The sequence below is a fragment of the Rhododendron vialii genome, chromosome 8a, assembly GCF_030253575.1.
Source record: "Rhododendron vialii isolate Sample 1 chromosome 8a, ASM3025357v1".
NCBI classification, from domain to species: Eukaryota; Viridiplantae; Streptophyta; class Magnoliopsida; order Ericales; family Ericaceae; genus Rhododendron; species Rhododendron vialii.
The window spans coordinates 19,363,212-19,384,109 of record NC_080564.1 but is presented as its reverse complement, the minus strand read 5'-3'; the positions used below and the strand labels follow the sequence as shown (position 1 = coordinate 19,384,109).

General features: G+C 40.8%; 1 protein-coding gene across 1 annotated transcript; it reads right to left on the bottom strand.

The window, feature by feature from the left end:
- Positions 1-4,300: 4,300 nt before the first annotated feature.
- On the bottom strand, positions 4,301-10,603 carry LOC131298639 (protein decapping 5-like). Its single transcript, XM_058324117.1, has 13 exons — positions 10,538-10,603; positions 10,366-10,426; positions 10,216-10,277; positions 9,313-9,363; positions 8,788-9,221; positions 8,493-8,688; positions 7,855-7,884; positions 7,020-7,085; positions 6,790-6,852; positions 6,592-6,684; positions 6,379-6,507; positions 5,250-5,429; positions 4,301-5,154 (listed from the first exon to the last, which is right to left on the bottom strand). The coding sequence occupies exons 1-13, from the start codon at positions 10,601-10,603 to the stop codon at positions 4,963-4,965; spliced, it is 1,623 nt and encodes a 540-aa protein (XP_058180100.1). The 3' UTR covers positions 4,301-4,962.
- Between the last annotated feature and the right edge of the window lie 10,295 nt (positions 10,604-20,898).

Genomic DNA, 20,898 nt, shown 5'->3' with positions numbered 1-20,898 from the left:
AATACACAAGGCAAAAACACTAAAAGACACATGTTGGAATGTGGTTAGATCAGTGCCGGCCCCGACATTTGGGTTGCCCGAGCCCGTCCTCATGCTTCGTTGCCCACTTAATATTAAGTTACAAAAAATAAAAAGACATACAAGTCAAAAAAAAATTCAATTTTACATTTTGCTTTTAACTAGCTTGAATTATATCAAAAAATTAAAATAAAAATATAACTCCGGTTATATTGCTTTATGATTACCACGATCTGATTTAAAGTAAATAACTTTTTCTTGCATTTCTTGAAGCAACTTCTTTGATTAAATCATCGTACTTTAACTTAATCATGTAATCATTTTAATTGAAATCATAGCGAATCTAATTAATATCTCGTGTAACATAAATTTCCGAATGTAAGTTTCTACCTATTTCAACTAAGAAAAACTGCTCCCTGCCGAAGCAGTTGTAACAAGAGTTTTCAACTATATTTGATAAGCAACCACATACCATTTGGAAACTACCATCTTCCCAATAAAATCTTATAATTACACAATTGAAAAACACATCTGAACAAAAATTGAACAACTTAATTACACTAACTCTTGAAAAAGTAAAGAAGTAAAAATCATTTTTAGCAAAAAATCCTACTAAGGTTAAAAGAAAATGAGTATGATTTATCAATATAGACATTTTAACATCTATATGAGGTATTGTAATCAAAAGGAATATGAAAGTAAAATAGTTTGATCAAAACATAAAAAGATTTGTTACAACAAAGTTTAATAAATCCTTTAACTTTTAATAGTAGAAATCACATAACTAAAATTAAATGAAAAGAAGTAATAGTAGAAGACTTAAGCAAAATTTTAAAAAAAAAAATCTTATGGAAAGACAAAGATGAAGGAGGGCTCCCTTGGGAGGATCAAAAATTAGGAAAGGAGGATGCCATGAAGGGACTCGAACTTGTCCATTTTCATTGTAAACACATGGCCTTACCAAGGCCAAAGAACCTCTCTGTTTTTTATGCGCTGTCTTTTTTATTTATTACATACTTCATGCTTTTTTTTTTTTGGTTACTCCACAATGGGGGTTGCCCAAACCCGAAGGCTTGTTAGGCTCACCGGCCGGCCCTAGGTTAGATCAAAGTGTACCGTCAAGTTTTCTATCCAAACTAACAAAAAATATGTATCGCATCCATTCTTGAGAGTGAGTCATTTTGATCCCACAAAATGCTCATCCAATCCACAAAAATCACAATCTTGCCATTGTATTCTACACCCTAAGTTTCAAGGGGTACTTAAATTAAATATTCATCATTCAGTCTAGTACGGCATAAGTTTTCATCCCGTCCACATTTTGATGTTATGTTTTCATCATCAAATTTAAATAAACCCAGTTTGCCCTTTGCAACGTATATTACTTGTTTTATTTTATACTTTATATGCACAAAAATCTGGGACTAAAAACAAAACTTGAAGGTCCTCCATCATTGTTTTTGGATAAAATAGGTAACAAAATTCCTTAAATTAAGCCTATCAAAAAAAAAAAAAATTTAAGCTTACCATTATTGGTCCCAAATCATTTGAAAACCCTACCGGGTAGAAAGCTTCTCTCTCGTTCCTGATATTCCGTCGCCCATCCCCGTTGCCCATCCTCTTGCCCACGGCGACCCATCGGAATAAACGACTCGACCCAGGACCGACATGGCTCAAAACATGGCCGATCGGCGATGATATGTCGGTGAGGTTAGATTGGAGGACAGACGCCTCCAATTCGAGGGCGGAGACACGCGTCGAGAGGGCAATGGAGCCATGGAGGTGATCTTGCGGGCCATGTCGAGCTGTTCGGTCGGAGGGGAGCACCTCCAGTACCTCCTCGGGAAGGTCATAGTTCGGTCCCGCCGATACCTTCGCTAGCATCCTACTATATTTTTTGTTTCCTTTTTTTTTTTTTTGGCTATTTTCAGATTAGTATTTTACACTATCTGTTTTTTTAAGTATTTTTCAATTATAGAGGGAGATGTGTTTTTTGGATAGTTATTACAAAGGTAGTTGAAAGGTTTTTTTTTTTTTTACGTTAATGGTGAAATTGCAAAATTAACCATGAAAAATATGATCGGTTTGAATATTATCTATGTTCCAAATACTTTTTATGATAATTTTGCAAAAATAATTCATGAAAAACATGGTCGATTACACCATGTTCTCAAATGTTTCATAAAAATACATGGCACATATGAAAAAATAAATCATGGAATGCATGTCATCAATTTTCATGGTAATTGTGTGGAGTATAAAATATATCATTGTGATCAATCATCGTTCAAAGAGTATTTTTATATGTTTATGGTGAATTTACCATGAAAAACATGATCGGTTTAATATTGTCTATGTTTCGAAATATTTTTTGTAGTAATTTTACAAATATAATTCATGAAAATACATGGTCGATTCCACTATGTTCCAAAAGGTTTCATGATAATACATGGTAGTTATAAAAAAATAAATATGATTTTTGAATTTAAATTGGTGAAAAATAAATCGGTGGGATTTGGTTATTCCGAATTTTTTAAATTTGAAATTCTCTTCCATAATTATTGTGATTGAACCCCCTAAATTAGGAAATGGTTGAATTCCACTCAATTAGGAAATAGTTGAATCCATTTAATTTAGGAAGGCAATATACACACATATATGAATATTTTATTAAAAAGGTTAGATAGGTAATTCAAATCCGAAAGAATGAAAACATAATCCCAAAAAGTGGGCAAGATGAATACTTATGTGTAATGACTTACTGGGATGGATATTTAAAAACTCCAAAGTTTGAAACGTAGCGGTCGAAATTAACTACTGTACTTGTACTAGCTTTGTTCATCCACGAAGGTTCTAATAATAATAATAATAACAACAACTTCTTCTTGTTGAATTGAAGCCATTTAAGGAACCGACTTCACCAACCAAATTACAGAGCCCCATTTTTCACGTTGGGATGATCCAAAGGGGGTTTGTTAATTTCATAGGCATGTCACCCATGGGCTTTGCCCCTCAATCCAATGGAGCTACAGGTATAGTGCCGGTGATGAGATCGTTAAAATTCATCGAGGCGCACTACACTCTCGTACCGCACCATGATAAGATCATTAAAATTCATCAGGGCGCACTACGCTCCCGTACCGCACCACGCAAAGCATCGGGAATGTGGCCACTATATTAAATGGCACATGACATATTTGAAAGTTTCCACTGCTTTTATTTTCTGTAGTGTTGGTTGTTCCAATAGGGCTGCAGTATTCCTAAAACTAGGACCATGATCCAGTAGCATGTAAGACCGTTTCATTATACTCCTGACTCATTGTGCTGGCATGTTTTCATGAGACACGGATTTTTTTTTTCTTCTAAACGAGGCATCAACTTCATATTTAAAACTTCATGGCTAGAGAATCTATAAAGCAGGCATCAGCTAAACAATAACCAAACAAAATCAGCTCAAAGAAATAGGTACCTAGAGGAAAACCCAAAACTGTGTAAATAAATACAGATTTGTATCGTGAGTTTCAAATCCATCACTCCGGCCTTAAATTTTCATTTACTCATCCGACAAGCTTGACCAGCATACATCTCAATTGCAATTTTCAAAAGACTTGAATCTAATCGGTTAGCGCTTTCAATTAGTTTCTCTTCAGCACTAAAACCATTGGAAGCGTAATTCCTTCCTTACTAAGTATTTGATAGCTGATACAAGCTTTTAGATACAGCCTCAACCATCAACAAAAATTAACAGAAGGTAGTTATTAATCACGGAATCGAACTCTGTACTGCTCTGCTTTCAAGATACTGCGCCTAATGATAGAGAAAATTATTCGATACTCCTGAAGCACCAGCTCTACATGCTCGCATGTTGCTCCCGACCAATGAGGCTGCACAAATGCGAATGGATACCATGACTAGTGCTCTGTGATTCTTATTGGTTTAGGATTAACATATCCTTGTCAACGGGTTGGGTTAGTGATCTAGCTAAAGCTAGCTAGGTCACACGACTCTAAACAGCCCGCCCACAGCCTCTCACTTGGCCGTATCCCCGTCCAACAGAGTGGTTCTTAATTGGAGTGATGGTGCTTTCTCTTTGAAGGATACTATCTGGCCTGAACGACATAACACGGGACCCTTGCAACTGGCCTAACAACCCACTGCCACGACTGCTACGACCACGTTGATGTCTTGGACTTTCGCCAAAAGTCTGAAAAAATGTGAATCAAGGGGTTGAGTATAAATAATAAAGTTTCCCCTCTCTAACAGCTTAAGCTTTTCGATCAATTGGTGGTTAACTATCTAATATGGTATCAAAACAGGCAATAGATTTTGTGTTCGAACCTCACCGCCTACCTAATGATTAAAATTTTCACGTGTTTAGCCCGCTTATGGAGGAGAGCTTGGCTACACGTGAGGGGGCGTCCCTAGCAATTAAAACACAAGAAATATAGGCTTCATAACATGCAACGAAGCATGGATACTGGCACATATGTCGCAGGTCTTGGCAATTCAACAATACATAGGGGCACACACACAGCAGAGGACATGGAAAATAAATATATAGGTATATATGTAAGTGTTATTTTACATACATTTAGTGTTTATTAGTATAAACATCGTATCTACACACAACCAAAACAAACAAAATCTGACACTAACTTAACCCCAGAAAAACTAATACTTCTACCTAAATAATAGATGATCCATCAATTGAAAGACAAACCACATGGAAGAAGTGAAATTTGTTCCTATGTTTTTAAAACTCAAAGAATAAGTTTCTTTTATTATGAAGCCGCCCATCCTCGTGTCCCCCTACGTGTCTCACTTAAGACTCATGTTTCCTGCATGTCCTTGGCATAAAATCAAAAAGAATGCATTGCATTCTTAATCCCTTTAATGTAATCGGTTGGACAGCCACCTGGCGTGTCCAGGGTGTATCCATGTCGCCTATGACACCGATATGGCGACCCCTTCAGCAGGCCAGTGCTTCATAGTAGACAGGACAGATAATGGGGCACAACATACCTCAATATCTATTCTCCTCTGTTCAGATAACTTGGCCGCCCTTCTTTTCACAAGCTCATGATTGAGTGAATTGCAAGATAGCGAATCAAAGAAGTCATCCTTAACATAAAAAGTCTGCAGAAAAAGAAAATCCAGGGAATTCTGTTGAAATAAAGGCATAATGTATGATATATATCATGATCCTGAATGCTAGCGCCTAGCAGCCTCACCTTCACTTCATCTTCCTCTTCTGACTTATTTGCACCATTGTCATTTACATCCCCCTCATGGTCTTCTAGTCCAATTTTTTTACTTCTACCTAGATGACCCCATATTTCTTCCTTGTTGAATTTTTCATTCATTGCTTCGAAATCAAAATCCTCAGTAAATTTGCTCTTTGCAAAAGATACCTGCAGATGAAAATCACTCACTGGTTGGATGTTCTAAATATTATCTAAAATAGACTGCATACTCACTGGACAGCAGAACGTTCAAACAACCAGGAATGAGTACAATGCAATGTCACAAAGAATTTCTTTCTTTTCCTCTTTGATTTGGTTGTGACATGAGCGCGCGCGAGCGCGCGCGCGCGCGAGTGTATGTGTGTGTGTGTGTGAGAGAGAGAGAGAGAGAGAGAGAGAGAGAGAGAGGTGCACTGCGGCAATGAGGTCGAGTGGTAGTCCTCAACTTGATTTTGCATGTGATGGTGTCGAGTCGACTGTTGGGATTATGTAACAGTGCACGTGAATCGTTGTTATACTGACTTAAGCTGGCTGCGAATTTAATCTATGATAAGCTCATAATCTCCATTAACACCCCTAGGTACAGCTCTCACAGGGATTGTCCATGTAACTTCTGAAAAAGGAGAGGTCTCCTGACTCATGAGTAGTCCTGATTAAAGGGAAATCTCCATCATAATGCAATCTAGCAACACCCAAAAGGATTCTTACGTAATTTATGTTCACCTGTTCTTCTATACTGCTGCCGTCCCATTTTATTTGTCCGTTTTGGCAAGCAATCCAAATTACTGGAGGAATACATGTATACAATCATCACACTTTACAAAGTTGAACTTTCAAAACATAACCTTCAATTCAAATAGGAATTGCCACTTCAATTCAAGAAATAAGGGGGAAAAGGGAATCTCATAGAATTTTGTTCTTTGACTTTTAAAAATTGACAAACAACTTGGGACATCAAAAGGTGAAAAAATGGACAAACAAAATAGTATAGAGGGAAGATCATAGCAAACAATGTAGAACTTCCTTAAATGAGAGAAAAGATGGATTTCCTCTGCTAGAAGTCTCAAAGTTCAAAACTTCATCCATATTCTGGATTCTGAAGTATAAGATGAGTTACCTGATTTCCTTTTCCTGGTCCACGACCCCTATAACTGTGGTGAATGTGTACAGCTATTGTAATCTGATTTCCTTTTCCCCTTCCACGACTCCTATAACTGCTATGAGTGTGTACAGCAGCTGTATTTGGCTAGAAGAAAATAGAGAAAAAGCAAGAGATTCTCAGACATCCATGACACGATATACAGTATAGAATTCGAACTATGAATGAAACCATAAAGCACTTTAAGAATTCAAATTCCCCATTTTCTTGACACTGAGAATTGCCCATGCTTTTCTCATGAGGGTGTAAGGAAGCTCCATTTGGCTAGAAAGATTTACATATAAAGCACAGATCAAAAGACGCAAGAATATAACTCGAACACTATTGGCACTAAATCTTAAAGCATTGACATTATAGAAGTAAAAGTACCCTATTTGCTCTCCCCCTTTGGACTCTATAGACGTGATGACTGCATAAAGGGTCTCCCTTGAGCTAGAGGAAAAACAGGGAACAACGGGAAGAAAAAAAAATTCATACTGTATAACCAGGTATTTTCTCTCAAAAAAGCAGAAACTAAAAGGTTGACAATATAGATCTTGAAACTTTGTGGGAATTGGCTGATATTTTTCAAGAAAATGCAAACAAAAGTGACTGATTACCGAGTTTCCCTTTTCCCTTATATTGTCCCTCTCAACGTGATGAGTGCGTGCAACAGTTTTATTCAGCTAGAGAACAAAGAACCAGCATAAAAGGCACATGTCACACAGCATAATTTACAAGACTGTAACTCGAAATGGAATGAAACTAGCAATAGGCATGAAGTGCTACCCATGGAATAAGTGTGTGTGTGTGTAGAGAGAGAGAGAGAGAGAGAGAGAGAGAGAGAGAGAGAGAGAGAGAGAGAGAGAGAGATTTTACCATGTTTCTTTCCCCCTGTGCTTGATTCTTATTAGTTTGATAAGAGTCTGCAATACCTCCATTCAACTACAAGGAAATTTTTAAAATAAATTAACACCAAGGATTACATAAACATCCCACAAAATGACAAGTACACAGAAAGCTAACACAGTTAGATATTCTACAGGAGTCCATAGAAAAATATAGAAATATGAAACATGTCCAGAGATTTGTAATGGCATTAATCATGCCATAATCTGAGGAAATGTTTCAACTTTCAAAAGCAAAGGATACAGACACTCAAAAATTGGTCAAACAACATCAAGAAATGGAAGAATGGATGATTATAAGGTCGTAAGGGATCCAACAATAGCAATTAAAAGCTGTAAGCAGGAGCCTTATGCACTAGGTACGACCTTTTTGGTCAAATTCTAAATTAACTTAACAGCCACTTATTAATTCAAACTTATCTATCAAGATGTATACTAGAATGCCAATCAAGTACAAACAGAAAAAGGTGACTGACTGAGAAACATCCAATTTATGAACTCATTTTGTTTGAGACAAGGAGTACAAAACTAACTAATTCCTAATTACCAAGAATACAAAAACTGAGAAACCAGAAGACTACAAAAGTAATTACAAGGTAGCTGAAGTTTTAAAATTCTGGTAGCTGAAGTTTTAAAATTCCTAAAGCGGCAAAATCTGAATCTATGCACACAGTGAGTCGAAACTATAGAAAACCAAATCCAAGACCATTCTGCTAGAGAAGGCCTGAGAAGTACATTGAACAATCTCAATCTCAAAAGATACTCCATTTAGATGACTAAATCATCATCTAATAGCTACCGTGAAAATCAAGAACTATGCTTTGGTGCATTTTAGCAAGCTTCTATTTGGTAACACAAACAACTTGTTCTACGATCTTCAAAAAATGAAGGACAGGGATCAATTTATTAGTAGGCCCAACACTGGATTTGAGATTGCCATGGCAAAAAAGAACTCCAAAAGGTGGAATAAAGTCATAAAGTTCCCAAGTTACAAAATTGTAACTTCCAGTTAAAATTGAACAAAACTATTGTTTGGCAAGAGAACTATGAAATAGATAGAGGCAACAACCATACATTTCCAGCAGACGGTGATGGCAATGACTAAGCAGGATTCTTAATCACTTTTGAATCTGATGACAGGGATTCTGAAGTGGATCCTTGAACAACCTATATGTCCTTTTGAGCAGTCTGCAGATGAGATGAAGATTCCCCTGGGGGCCCAAGCGGAAAAAGGTGAACTGGAGTCAATAAAGATGGCATAGACAACTCACTGTGAACTAGACTGGACGACCCATCAATAGATGCCTTAGATTGAGAAACGGTTTCATAACTTGATTTAGATCTGTCCACGACAGGAGGTAGAACAGGATTTACATCTAGACTAGAAGTCACCATAGGGGAAGCCAACAAGGAATCAGGATGCAAGGTTAAAGTAGGAGGAACATTCAAACTATTACTTGGCATCTAATTATCTGAGAACTTAGGAGGCAATGTAGCTGACTGTATCGTAGGAACACTTGTTGGAAGAGGCAATGGTAGAGGCATGTTGAAAGTTAAATATGGGCAACTAGTACCAACTGTTGGCAACAAGGGATGAGAAAATTGTGCAAAGGTTGATGTATCACTTGGTAAAGATACATTCATGGCGGGGCTTTGCATCTGAGAAACTCCCCCTGAGAACCCAATGTGGTCTGGCCAATAAGTTGGAATTGTGATCCCATTCCCATTTTCAGTTGGAGGAGGGAGGAATGAATCCCAAGACCTTAAGTTTTTGACAGGCTGATCTAGGGAGAGAATTCCTTCGGAAATTGAATTTGGGTGTCCCAAATGTGCACTGGAACTAATATTTATTGGAGGGGTAGCACTAGCAGACAAATAGCTTGAAGATGGTGACGTTGAGCAAGGATAATGAGCCTGCAAAATGATTAACATGAGAGGTCACTTCTACCTATGACGCATCGCACCACAAGCCTCTTAGACTTGAATTTATTTACATGTCAGTTACCTGTATAATTGCAGGATCATTTGGAATATCTGGAGTAAGGGGGTGTTCCAACTTCAAAAAAAGAAGGTTTTGGAAAAAGGAAGGTAATTTCAAGCCCAAAAATCATATGTTTATGCAAATAATTTTTCTACCAATATGGATCTTGTTTGATAGATTTCATTGAGATCTTTTATACGGTGCAAGAAAAATCAAAAAATTATTTTTCATTTTCATTATATTTAAGTTTGAAAATTGAAGAAAAAGAACTTTTTCAAAAAGAAGGCTAGTTGGAACACCACCTAATCTGAACAAGTAGAGAAGATAAAACCTGCAGATCTTGTAGAGCAGGTATGCAAGTTTCAGTTAAGGATGGTGTTTTTCAGTGTAGAATGAAATAAATGATATATAATATATCGAGTTAGGAATATAAAATGATGTCATTCAGCAGTAAGATCTGAAAATTCTGTGTGCGTGATAAAACGAGCCAACCGGCTCCAATTACTAAACACTGATCTAACGGGACCAACTTTCTAGCTCTTCTCTCTCTTATAAACAACCCCCATGAATCTTTGGTTCCGTTTCCTCAAGAGCGAATATATATATATATATATATATATATATATATATAGAGAGAGAGAGAGAGAGAGAGAGAGAGAGAGAGAGAGAGAGGTAACTGTAGTCCTACAGTCCTACCACAATTGCATTCAATGTTATGTTCATATACAATGTTGGAACCACTTTTAAGCTTTTGGGGAAATTTGTGAGAAACATGATGTCGGAGCACTTGCTCCAAAATAATCGGGGTTCAAGTCTCTTTATCTGTGTTCCTTCATTATGACTATCAAAGTGCAGTTTTTTCAATAAGTTTCTCTCCCTACATATGTGAGAGGAGGTTGTACGATGGCGAGGCTTGGCTTGATATACATTATTGACCAACTTCCTAGAGGCTTTAAGCTTTTGGGACAATAGGCGGTCAAACGTAGAAGCTAAAACAAACATACTATGAACATTAATTAGAGGGCTGTGCTTCCAGCCTCGATATTACCAGAAAGCATCACAATCCTTTCAGTCTACCACTGTTATTAACACGAGTTATCCCAGAAAAATTACCAGAAAGCACCACAATCCTTCCAGTCTAACCACCCATAAAAATTCCATACTTCAAAATGAATAATCATCATCCAAACCACAACATTCCCCCCAAATTCCATAAGTTTTCACTAGGCCTCTCAAAAGGATAATTAACTTCTACAAGGAAAAATCTCATGCCAAAGTCCTCCAAAGTAACCCAGTAGATGAGCAACAGTACCATTTACCGATAGCTACAACCTTCCAAGCAGTGACAAAACAAACTCACTGAAATCACAAAAATGATATTATATGGTAGGAAGCTAGGGATGGGTCTTTCGATATTGAAAAGTTCATACCCGTAGAGATGCTGAAGGGGGTCAGAAAGTGTAATTAGATTTTTCACTTCATACTTTCCTTGTTCTTGCCTTTAACCTTTTTTTCTTCTTCAAGAGTCTCCTTGCTTGCTTCCTTGGGAGATTCCCCAAAAATTGGAATTGAACATTCGATAGGTGAAGATAACAAGGTAGGTTCCGAAGGCATTACCACTTGGTTGTCTACCGTCTTGCCACTTCAAAGAGAAATAATAGCCTTTGCTTGCTCGGGGAAATTCACCGAAGAGCTAGCAAAGTGAAGACCTTGAGAAGACGGATTAGAATTTGGTCGCGGATTAGGTTGAGGTTGAGTAGGAAACTTCCCCTTCTCTTGTTGTAACAAACCCACCGTAGTTGTCAACTTTCCCAACTGATTTCTGATATTATTCATCATTTGAGTTTGTTGCTCATTAATGGCAGTTTGACTTTGCAAGAGAGCACTGAATTGATCTTCTCAAGAACGCTTTGGTGGTTGTTGGTGGAACTGGGCAGGTGGTTGTTGAAATTGGTTTGCATGTGGGAACGGAGCAAAGGGAGCAAAACCAGGCGGGCCTTGAGCTTGAGGGAAACGGAAAGCATTCTGAGGTTGTTTCCAAGGTAGTTGAGGAGCGGGGGATGGAACTTGAGAAGAACTCCCTTCATTAGATTGATTCCAACGGAAAGCTGGATGTTGCCTTGTCCCCGGATTATAAGATTGAGAATAAGGGTCAAAACGTTGCACAACATGTACTTCTTCTGGAGCAATCAAATTAATCACGTTCTTAAGAGCAGGAATGTTGGGGCACGCTTCGGTAGAATGGCCCATAATCTCACAAATAACACATACTTCCTCCACTTGGCGCACTGCTTTCACTTCTTGAGATTGAGCACTCTTTAATTCCAACTTGTCAAGTTTCCGAGCAATCTCCTCCAATCGAGTTTCAAAAGCTGTATGCTCCGCAATAGAGAATTTTCCTAAACCTGTAGGACCTTGATTGTACATTGCTCTATCTCTTGGATCTGCAAACTGCCAAGACTGGGTTTTCTCAGCTAGTGACTCATAGTAATCCCAAGCATCCTCCGTGTCTTCCCCATAAAATCACCTACACCCATAGTATCCAGAAGCTGTTTACTCTCTTGAGAACACCCTCTGTAGAAATAGTTGACTCTGAGATACAACAGAAGGTTGTGATGAGGAATCAACATAAGCAAGTCCTTGTATCGCTCTCAATACTTGTGGTAAGTCTCTCCATCCCTTTGCTTGAAACATTTTTAATCTGATCGATAAGTAACTTTGTCCTGCTTGCTGGAAAGAATTTAGTGGTGAAAGCATCCTGAACATCTCCCTAGTTACGCAAAGATTGTGGCTTCAAAGAATTGAACCATTGTTTCGCCTTGTCTTTAAGAGAGAATGGAAACAACTTCAGATGGGCTTGATCAAGTTGCCCTGGAACTGTAACGAAAGAATGTAGAATATTCTCGAATTCCTGGATATGCAAATAAGGATCCTCCAATTCTCGCCCCCGAAATTCTGGAATTATCCGAAGATACTTAGCTTTGAATTCAAATGCATTCCCAGCGGTCGGAGTCGGAATAACGATAGGAGATACTTGAGGAGCCCATTCTGGATTCAGATAATCACATAGAGTACGAACTGGAACTTCTTCGGCCATTGGGCCTTTGCGATTGCAATTTAATTTGCGAGGCGGAGAGTGGGTAGGATACGCCCTGGCAATGCTACGGATTCTTGGTGGTGAAGAAGAACGATGAAGCCGATTGGAAATTGGGCTTCGATAAACAGGCATAAACTAACACAAATACTAACTAACTACCAACAAACTACCAGACAGGAGGGGCTATGCCGCCACCTCAATTCAGCAAACAGAATATGCGAGGGGTTATGCCACCACCTCGGCTAAGCAATGCAATTAAATTTAAGCTAACTAACTAAATTAACTACTACACTAACTAAAAACAAACTCGATATTTAGCCTGGCTTCGTTACACCTCAAGTTTGGTATAACCAAGTTAGAGGTATTCACCAAACTAAATACGAACTACTAACACATAAACTACTAAACTACTACTACTACTAGACGAAAGCGGTATACTTACAGTGGTTTGTAGAACCTCCAAGAAAGTCATAATAAGAAATCCCCGGCAACGGCACCAAAAATGCTTCGTTTGCTCCAATATATGGAATAACGCCCCAAGCGTAGGGCTTAATACGTCAGTTGAAGCATGATAATCCGGATGACCGGGATCGTACCCAAAGGAATAATTAATATGACTTTGCTGGATTTGTAGATGCAAGCAAGGGCTTTTGGCTTTTAGACAGCCAACTTGGTTTTATGTGTGTAGTGGGAATTAAAAGGGGCTAAATTGAAAAATGAATAAACTAAGATAAAAGGCAGGTTAGGTCTAGGAATTATTAACTCTCACAACTCAAGTTAAACTGCATTTCTCACCCAATTACGCAGTTCAGGATACACAATAAAGGTTCTCAAATCGAAAAATAGAATGGTTCGATTACCAAGCTAGCTCTAGAATTTATTTAGCAAATGCCTTGTGTGTCAGAGCTCCAAGCATCATGTGTGGTAAGTAGGCGGTGCTCTTACCTACACATGATCAAAGAGATTAACACCTTAGCGACTTGACAAATAAACCCGAACCCCACATCGATTCTCGAACCAAAGGTTTAAACTTTATGGTGAAAAACGCAATTCTACTTGAGCCATGAGGTGCTAATCACCCCATGACCAAACCTTGGAAAACTACTCACACATATCTATTGAGATACGAGCAAGCATCTACTTAACATAATTGAATTAACAACACTAGAAGAAAATTGGATTAAACGATAGATCGGAAAATTCACTACAACTTTAATGAAGATGACAATATCAAAAACTAATTAATGAAGACAGAAAATAAGGATTCAAAGCTAGAAATTGAAGAACATTCAAGAACAACCAAATCTAGATCTAGATCTACAATGATGTAAGCAAAATCTATCTTTTTTTCCTAGGTACGCGCCATGCATATTCTTCAGGAGATCCAAAAATCCTCCTCTAAGTCCTTCGGTACCGATGGAGAAGGCCTTAGGCTGGTCTGCTTAATGGACTCGGTACCGATAGAATAAAGTACTTGGTATCGGTACCGAGCTGCTTTTCTGCTGTCACTGGAAGGGGTCTCGGTACCGATAGAACCAATTACTTGGTATCGGTACCGAGATGCTTATCTCCAGCACTTGACTTTGTTCTTCTGCTTTGGCCATGCCTCGCCCTAGCGAGCCTCGGGTTGCCTTCGTTTTGTAACATGCCTTAGGCCTTCAAGCTCCTATTATTTGGTAAATTCCCACAAAATGAAACTGGAAAACCTTGCAAGCAAAAGCAGTTAAAACAACTAAATTAACGGCAAAAACAATTAAAACTAGCCAACTAGCGCACCCTTAATGTCATTGTCGGGTGCTTATCATAAATGGAAGGTGAAAGCTTTGCTGCATTTGCACTCTCATTTCAAGCCCCATATTCAGCATTCTCTAGCATTTCCTCTTGGAAAAACCACTCTTAACCTTGATCAAGCCTTGGTTAGTGCAATTCCTGGTCATCGATTGGTTGAATTTCCAATCGCACGGCCTTGCCTCTTTCCGATACCTTCGACATGTACCACTTCGCCGTGCTCTCCTAAGAGCTGCTCTCAGGTTCTGGGATCCTAATGTGCATGTCTTCCGCTTCGGCGATGATGAGATGTGTCTGACTGTCGAAGAGTTCCAAGCATACCTTCGGAGCTTTGCTTCCCCTACACTCATTGTTCCACCATACCAAGTGAGCATGCCTGGCTTGCTAGCAACTTCCCGCAATATTTCCCGGGGTTTGGCCAACACCCTGCTTGAAGGTGGCCAAGTCAACATCATGCGCTTGATTGAGATGTACAGTCCAGATGGTGATTTGGACAACAATGCCTGATCTATTTGCTTACTGCCTATCTGCTCATACCAGCTGATGGAAGAGTTAGTCCCCTGCTGGTGAGCATTATTGCTCAAATAGGGGCGCGAAAAAACGTGGTGCTCCTTGTTCTGGCGGAGACCCTCATAGGTTTGGATTTGGTGTATATCAGCCTATCGAACACCTTCGATGGAAGTTTGCTTCTACTTCAAGTAAACTCACTCAACTCACCTTTTTCTGGCTTTTCGCACTTTCTTATTTTACCTCGACGCTCGACTTAGGCTACTTCCTAGCTCTTTACTTGTTTTTCCGCTTAGGCTTTATCTAGCTTCTTACTTGTCTTTTCACTCATGCAGTTATGGCTATCGGATAAACTTGGGTTGCTGCACCCACCGGCGGTGGGTTGGAACCTTTTTCCAAAAAGGATTCACCAAAGAGAGATGAAGTATCTTGACATGGACCTGGAAGGCTGGTATGAGTTCCTGCGGCAGATGCAGCCTGATGAGATTATCTGGAGGTGCCTTTGGCTGGATCTTCCTGACATGGCTACTCACTCGAATGGATTTGACAGGATGGTGATTGCAGGATTGACAAAGTTCACTTTCAACATTCCTGGCCGCATCATTCGCCAGCTAGGCATTTGCCAATAGAACAACCGTTTTGGCATTGAGAATTTTCGTCTTCCCAACTTCAATGCTCAGACACTCGGCAGATATCAAAGGCGCTGGGGCTTGAGAGGTATCCAAGCAGAGGACACAGAATTCACCCTAAGGCTAAAGAATCGATATAAGCAGTGGCTACGAGCAGAAGTAAGTGCAAGAGAAAATATTGACTCACTCCGGACCACTTTGCTGTACTTAGAATAAGCTGTGAGCCGTTAGACTTCTCAAGCATTTTGTTCTATTTTTCATGCTTTAACTGTTTTAAGGCTTTTATGCTCAGCTTGTGTATTAGAAGTAGTAATTTGCAATAAAGTTGAAAGACATAGGGTTTCCCCGTTTTGATTCCCCAATGCAGTTTCGACTTATGCTCGACCTTTTCGGCCTCTTATGTGGGCCCAAAGCGTCAAACCGTGGATCAAACTGATAGATTATGATTGGGTCTCAAGGAGAGACTGCCTACGTATCCATTTTCAAGGAATTAGGTCAAAATGTAGTTCAGGCCAAGGTTCTCTCGCGTATTTTACATCTCATTTTACGCTCTAACTTTTGCCTAAAGCCGCCTTTTCAGGTTTTTGGCCTTGTGAGCTTTCAACGTTTTGCCTATTTATTTTTTCCTAGACCGCCTCCTTAGGTTTTCGGTCTAGCAGGCTGCTCTAACTTTTACTTTGAATCGCCTACCCTTGTGGTTTTCGATCCAACGAGCATCTCTCAGGGATAGTAACGCTTGAGTTGATCCAGGTTGACCAGAGTATTGAATTTGTTGTCGTCGAGATCGATGAGCTTAGCAGCACCCTCAGATAGGATGGTCTTGGTAATGTACGGCCCCGAACGCTTCAGCCTGAACTTCCTGCGAGGATCAAACATCGGAGCGCGAATTTCCTTTGTAACCATGTCCCGTTCGACCAAGCCCCTGGACTTCACCTTTTTATCAAACGCGCGAGCAATTCGGCTCTGATATCCTTAAACATGATACAAAGCACAGAGCCTTCTCTCATCAAATAGCATCAGCTCGATAAACCTCCCACTCAGCCATTCAGACTCCTCGAGACCACTTTCAGCCATGCCCTCAAAGACAGAACCTTAAGCTTAATGGGGAGTACTGCCACCATTCCATGGACTAGGGAAAATGGAGTTGCACCAGTTGAAGTGCGGATCAATGTTCGGTACCCCCAAAGCAGTAGAGGTAGTTGTTCGTGCTAATCCCTTGCAGACTTAGCAGTCTTCTTAATGATCATCTCAACATTCTTGTTTACGGCCTCGACTGCTTTATTTGTTTGTGGACGATAGGTCATAGAATGATGGATCTCAATTTTGACCTCCTCGAAGAGCTCCAAAACCCTGCCCTTGAAATGACTTCCGTTGTCCGACACAAACGCCTGAGGAACACCATATCGATAGATGATGTTCTTTCCAATGAACTGAGCAACTTGAACCGTTGTCAGGGTTTTCTAGGACTCGGCTTCGACCCACTTAGTGAAATAGTCAATCGCCACCAATATGAACTTATGGTCGTTTGAAGCAGATGGTCTAATCATGCCGATAACATCAATGCCCCATACAGAGAAAGGCCAAGGCGAGGTCATGCCATACAGCTTAGACGGAGGAACATGCTACAGATTGGCATGGATTTAACACTTGTAGCAGCGCCGCACGTAATCAATGCACTGAGATTCCATTGTAGACCAGTAGTAGCCCTGCTTGAGGATCTTCCTAGCAAACATAACACCACTCATGTGAGGACCACAGACTCCTTCGTGAATCTCCTCCATTATCCTAGTTGCCTCGGCACCATTAACACACAGCTTGTGCATCCCACAGTGAGACATTTGATACAGTTTCCCTCCATAAATGATGTATTGAGCAGCCAACCTTTGCAAAGCGATCCGATTCTTCTTGGTGGCCTCAGCAGGAAACTCCCCACGTTCCACAAAGTTTCATATGTCATGGTACCAGGGTAGGCCATCATTAACATCGTCGATGGCGTTGACGTATTCGTAAACAGGCAAGTCTCTTTGTTCAATCACGATCGGTCGTAGCTTAACTCCTATTGGAAGTTCGATCATTGAAGCCAAAGTCGCCAAAGCATCGGCGAAATGATTCTTCAAGCGTGGAATATGGGTGAAGGTCATCTTATTAAAACGAGGAATCAGTTCTTCCAAATCTTGGTGATAAGGCTTCAGCTTTTCCTCACGAACCTTCCAATCTCCATTGGCTTGAAAGACTACCAGGTTTGAATCTCCAATTACTTCAAGCTTCTCGACTCCTAAAGCAATAGCAGCCTCCATTCCAACGATGCAGGCCTCATTCTCAGCTTGATTGTTGGTGACATCGAAGTTTAACTTGAAGGCAAGCGGAATATGAGCACCGGCAGACGTGATCAGCAACACCCCAATCCCAAATCCTTTCTGATTAGCAGCTCCATCAAAGTAGAACATCTAAACTTCCTCAACTATGGTTAGCACATCCTCATCAGGGAAAGTGAAATCCACGTCCTCCAGACCAACAATTGGGTGATCAGCCAAGAATTCTGCCACAGCACGGCCCTTCACCAATTTCCTCGTGACATATTGAAGATCGAACTCAGCCAGCAAAAGCAACCAACGTGCTAGCTTATGGGTGAGTGCTAGCTTCTCAAACAGATACTTGATAGGATCCATCCGAGAAATCAGTCTCACCGAATAGGCTAGCATGTAGTGTCAAGCTTTTTGGTAGCCCAAACTAGCGCCCAACACGTCTTTTCCAGAGGAGTGTAGCGCTCCTCACATCCTACCATCTTCTTGCTCAGATAGTAGATAGCTTTCTCGACTCCATTATCTCCTTCTTGAGCCAACAGACATCCCATAGCTGTTGATGTGACTGACAAGTATAGAATCAACGGTCGACCTGGCGTAGATGGCATTAGTACTGATGGGTTTTGCAAGTACCTTTGAATAGACTCAAAAGCGGCTTGGCACTTGTCTGTCCACTCGAATGGGACATCCTTTTTGAGCAAACAGAACAGTGGTTCGCAAGTCAGGGTTAGCTTGGCGATGAATCTGCTGATAAACTGAACCTTTCCTAGAAAGCTTCCCACACCTTTCTCAGACCGCAGTGGTTCCATCTCGAGAATTGCCTTGATTTTGGACGGATCTACCTCGATTCCTCTTGCAGTGATTACGAATCCCAACATCTTGCCTGCCATGACCCCGAATGTGCACTTCTGCGGGTTGAGATGCACCTTGTACTTGCAGAGTCTTTCGAGAAACTGTCTGAGTGAGGGAATGTAATCCTTTTGTTCTTTTACCTTCACAATCATGTCGTCGACGTAGACCTCAACCGTCTTGTGGATGAAGTCATGAAACAGGATCGTTTGGGCCCTTTGAAAGGTGCAAACAACGTTCTTTAACCCAAACGACATCATCACATAGCAGTAAGTACCACATTCAGTGACGAACGTTGTTTTCTCCCGATCTTCCATCGACAAAAGAGAGCAAGGCATGCCCCGTTGTGTTGTCCACAAACACGTCGATGTGTGGCAAAGGAAAATTGTCTTTAGGGCTTGCTTTGTTCAAGTCCCTAAAGTAGACGCAAACTCGGATTCTCCCATCTTTTTTAGGAACGGGCACGATGTTGCCAACCCATTTAGGATACTCTGCAACCCTCAAGAATCTTGCATCAATCTGCTTGGTGACTTCCTCTTTGATCTTCTGAACCCAGTCCGGCCTCATTCTGCGAAGCTTCTGTTTGACAGGTATAGCTCCAGGCATCAACGGAATTCGGTGTTGCACTATTTCGGGATCAATGCTGGGCATATCCTTGTGAGACCATGCAAAGACTTCAAAGAATTCCTTGAGCAGTTCGATTGTTACAGAGTGGTCTTCCGGGGATAGGTTTGAACCAATTTGCACCATACGGGGATCATCCTCATCTTTCAAGTTTACAGAAATTACTTCTTCTTTTAGAGACTGAGCATGCCTTTCGTCTTTCCTTTCGATGAAGGAACACAACTCAGCCAGGATGTTCCCGTCAAAGTCTGTTCCTTCATCGTCGGGGTCGACATAGTTTATATAAAAGCTAGCAAAGTAGTTGGAAGTAGGATCATGCATTTCATAAAACCTGTAGGGTTGCTAAGTACAGACGATTCAAACTCAAAGTAATAGCTATGACATGGAGGGCCGAGAGGCACAAACTCCGACTCTGAGCTAGACCTAGACTTGACAGACTCTGTGTCAGATTCATATGTATCATCAATGCATGTCAGGCATGGAGTGAAGATGCAGTTATTAATACTTCCCTTTGCTTCTACAATGAGAGAGGTGGGATTCTCGAGAGTGTCTGGAGAGCCGAGCCCAAGCATCAGCACTTCAGCCTCTTCATCTTTGCCAACCAAACCTACTTGGGAGAATAGCTGCCCTAAGCTCCCCAGATCACAAGTCTTCAGCCAGTCAGTTTTTCCTTGATCTCAGCCAGCTGTCTCTTGAATTCTTCCTTGGCAAGCTCCTCCTTGGCCATTTCCTCCTCACTGTCGGACCAGGTGTTAGCAGCAAAGATCTCAAAACCCGGTAGCCAAGAGCAAGTCTTCGGATCCCAAAACGGTTCGATCTGTCCCAAGTAAGCAGTGCCTCCTCCTTCGCGGACAAAGTAGCTATCAGGATTACCATAAAGGGTTCGAGGTTTTCCTGCATCTTTCCTCTTTTTGGCAACTTTGGCAGGGGAACGTAACCTAAATTAAAGCTGCCTTCGACAAAAAGAAAGATAGGGAATTCGGCAATCCCTTGGTGGTTGATCCCAAGCCCTAAGCTAGGCATGAATGACATTCTCCTCATTATCTCAGGGGCAACTGAACTTATGATAAAATCGTCATCCATGGCAATGGCGAGGACTGAGCCTGATGTGTCAAAAGAGAAACCCCCGAAGTCTAAATCTTCCTCTCCGTGCTGTATTTCCAAGATAGGTACCCCATCCTCGGTGGGTGGCGTGTGCGGACGGATCCCAGAGTCTCTGCGAATGGTCAAAGTTCCGGTAGGAAACCCCAACATGACCTTCGAATGTAGGGTCGAAGGTACCGCCATGATATCCAGCCTGTGAAGCCATGGCCTACCCAGTAACAAATTGAAAGTAGCGGGGATATCGACCACATGAAATTCCACATCCATCTCGAAACCCTTAGCGTCGAGTTTGAGCATTAGGATCCCTTCTACCACGCGGCGCGTGCTGTCGTATGCCTTGACCGCCAAGTTAGACAGCATAAGGTCTTTCTTGGTGAGTCCAAGACGGTAAGCAACCCTCATGGGGCAAACGTTGATTGTAGAACCGTTGTCAATGAGCACAGTTGACACCTAATGTCCCCTACACTTAACAATGATGTGCAGCAGGCGATTATGAGTAGTCCCTTCGACAAGCAGATCCTTTTCGATGAATGTAATAGAGTGCTTAGAGAGAAGTGGCAGTACGAGAGCGATCATAGCCTTGGGAGTAATGTCGGTTGGTACTTTAAGACGAGCCAGAGCTGAAGACAACTTTTCACGATGCTCATTTGAAGAGGATATCAGACCTCAAATAGAGACGACAACAGGGATCCGTTCAAGTTGCTTCTAA

Coding starts and splice junctions, on each gene's coding strand:
- LOC131298639 (XM_058324117.1), bottom strand. CDS start 10,603: ATGGTACTGTTGCTCATCTACTGGGTTACTTTGGAGGACTTTGGCATG. Junction 10,278..10,365: donor AACTCGTGTTAATAACAGTG/GTAGACTGAAAG, acceptor TGTTTGTTTTAG/CTTCTACGTTTGACCGCCTA. Junction 9,364..10,215: donor CTAGGAAGTTGGTCAATAAT/GTATATCAAGCC, acceptor CTTTTTTTGAAG/TTGGAACACCCCCTTACTCC.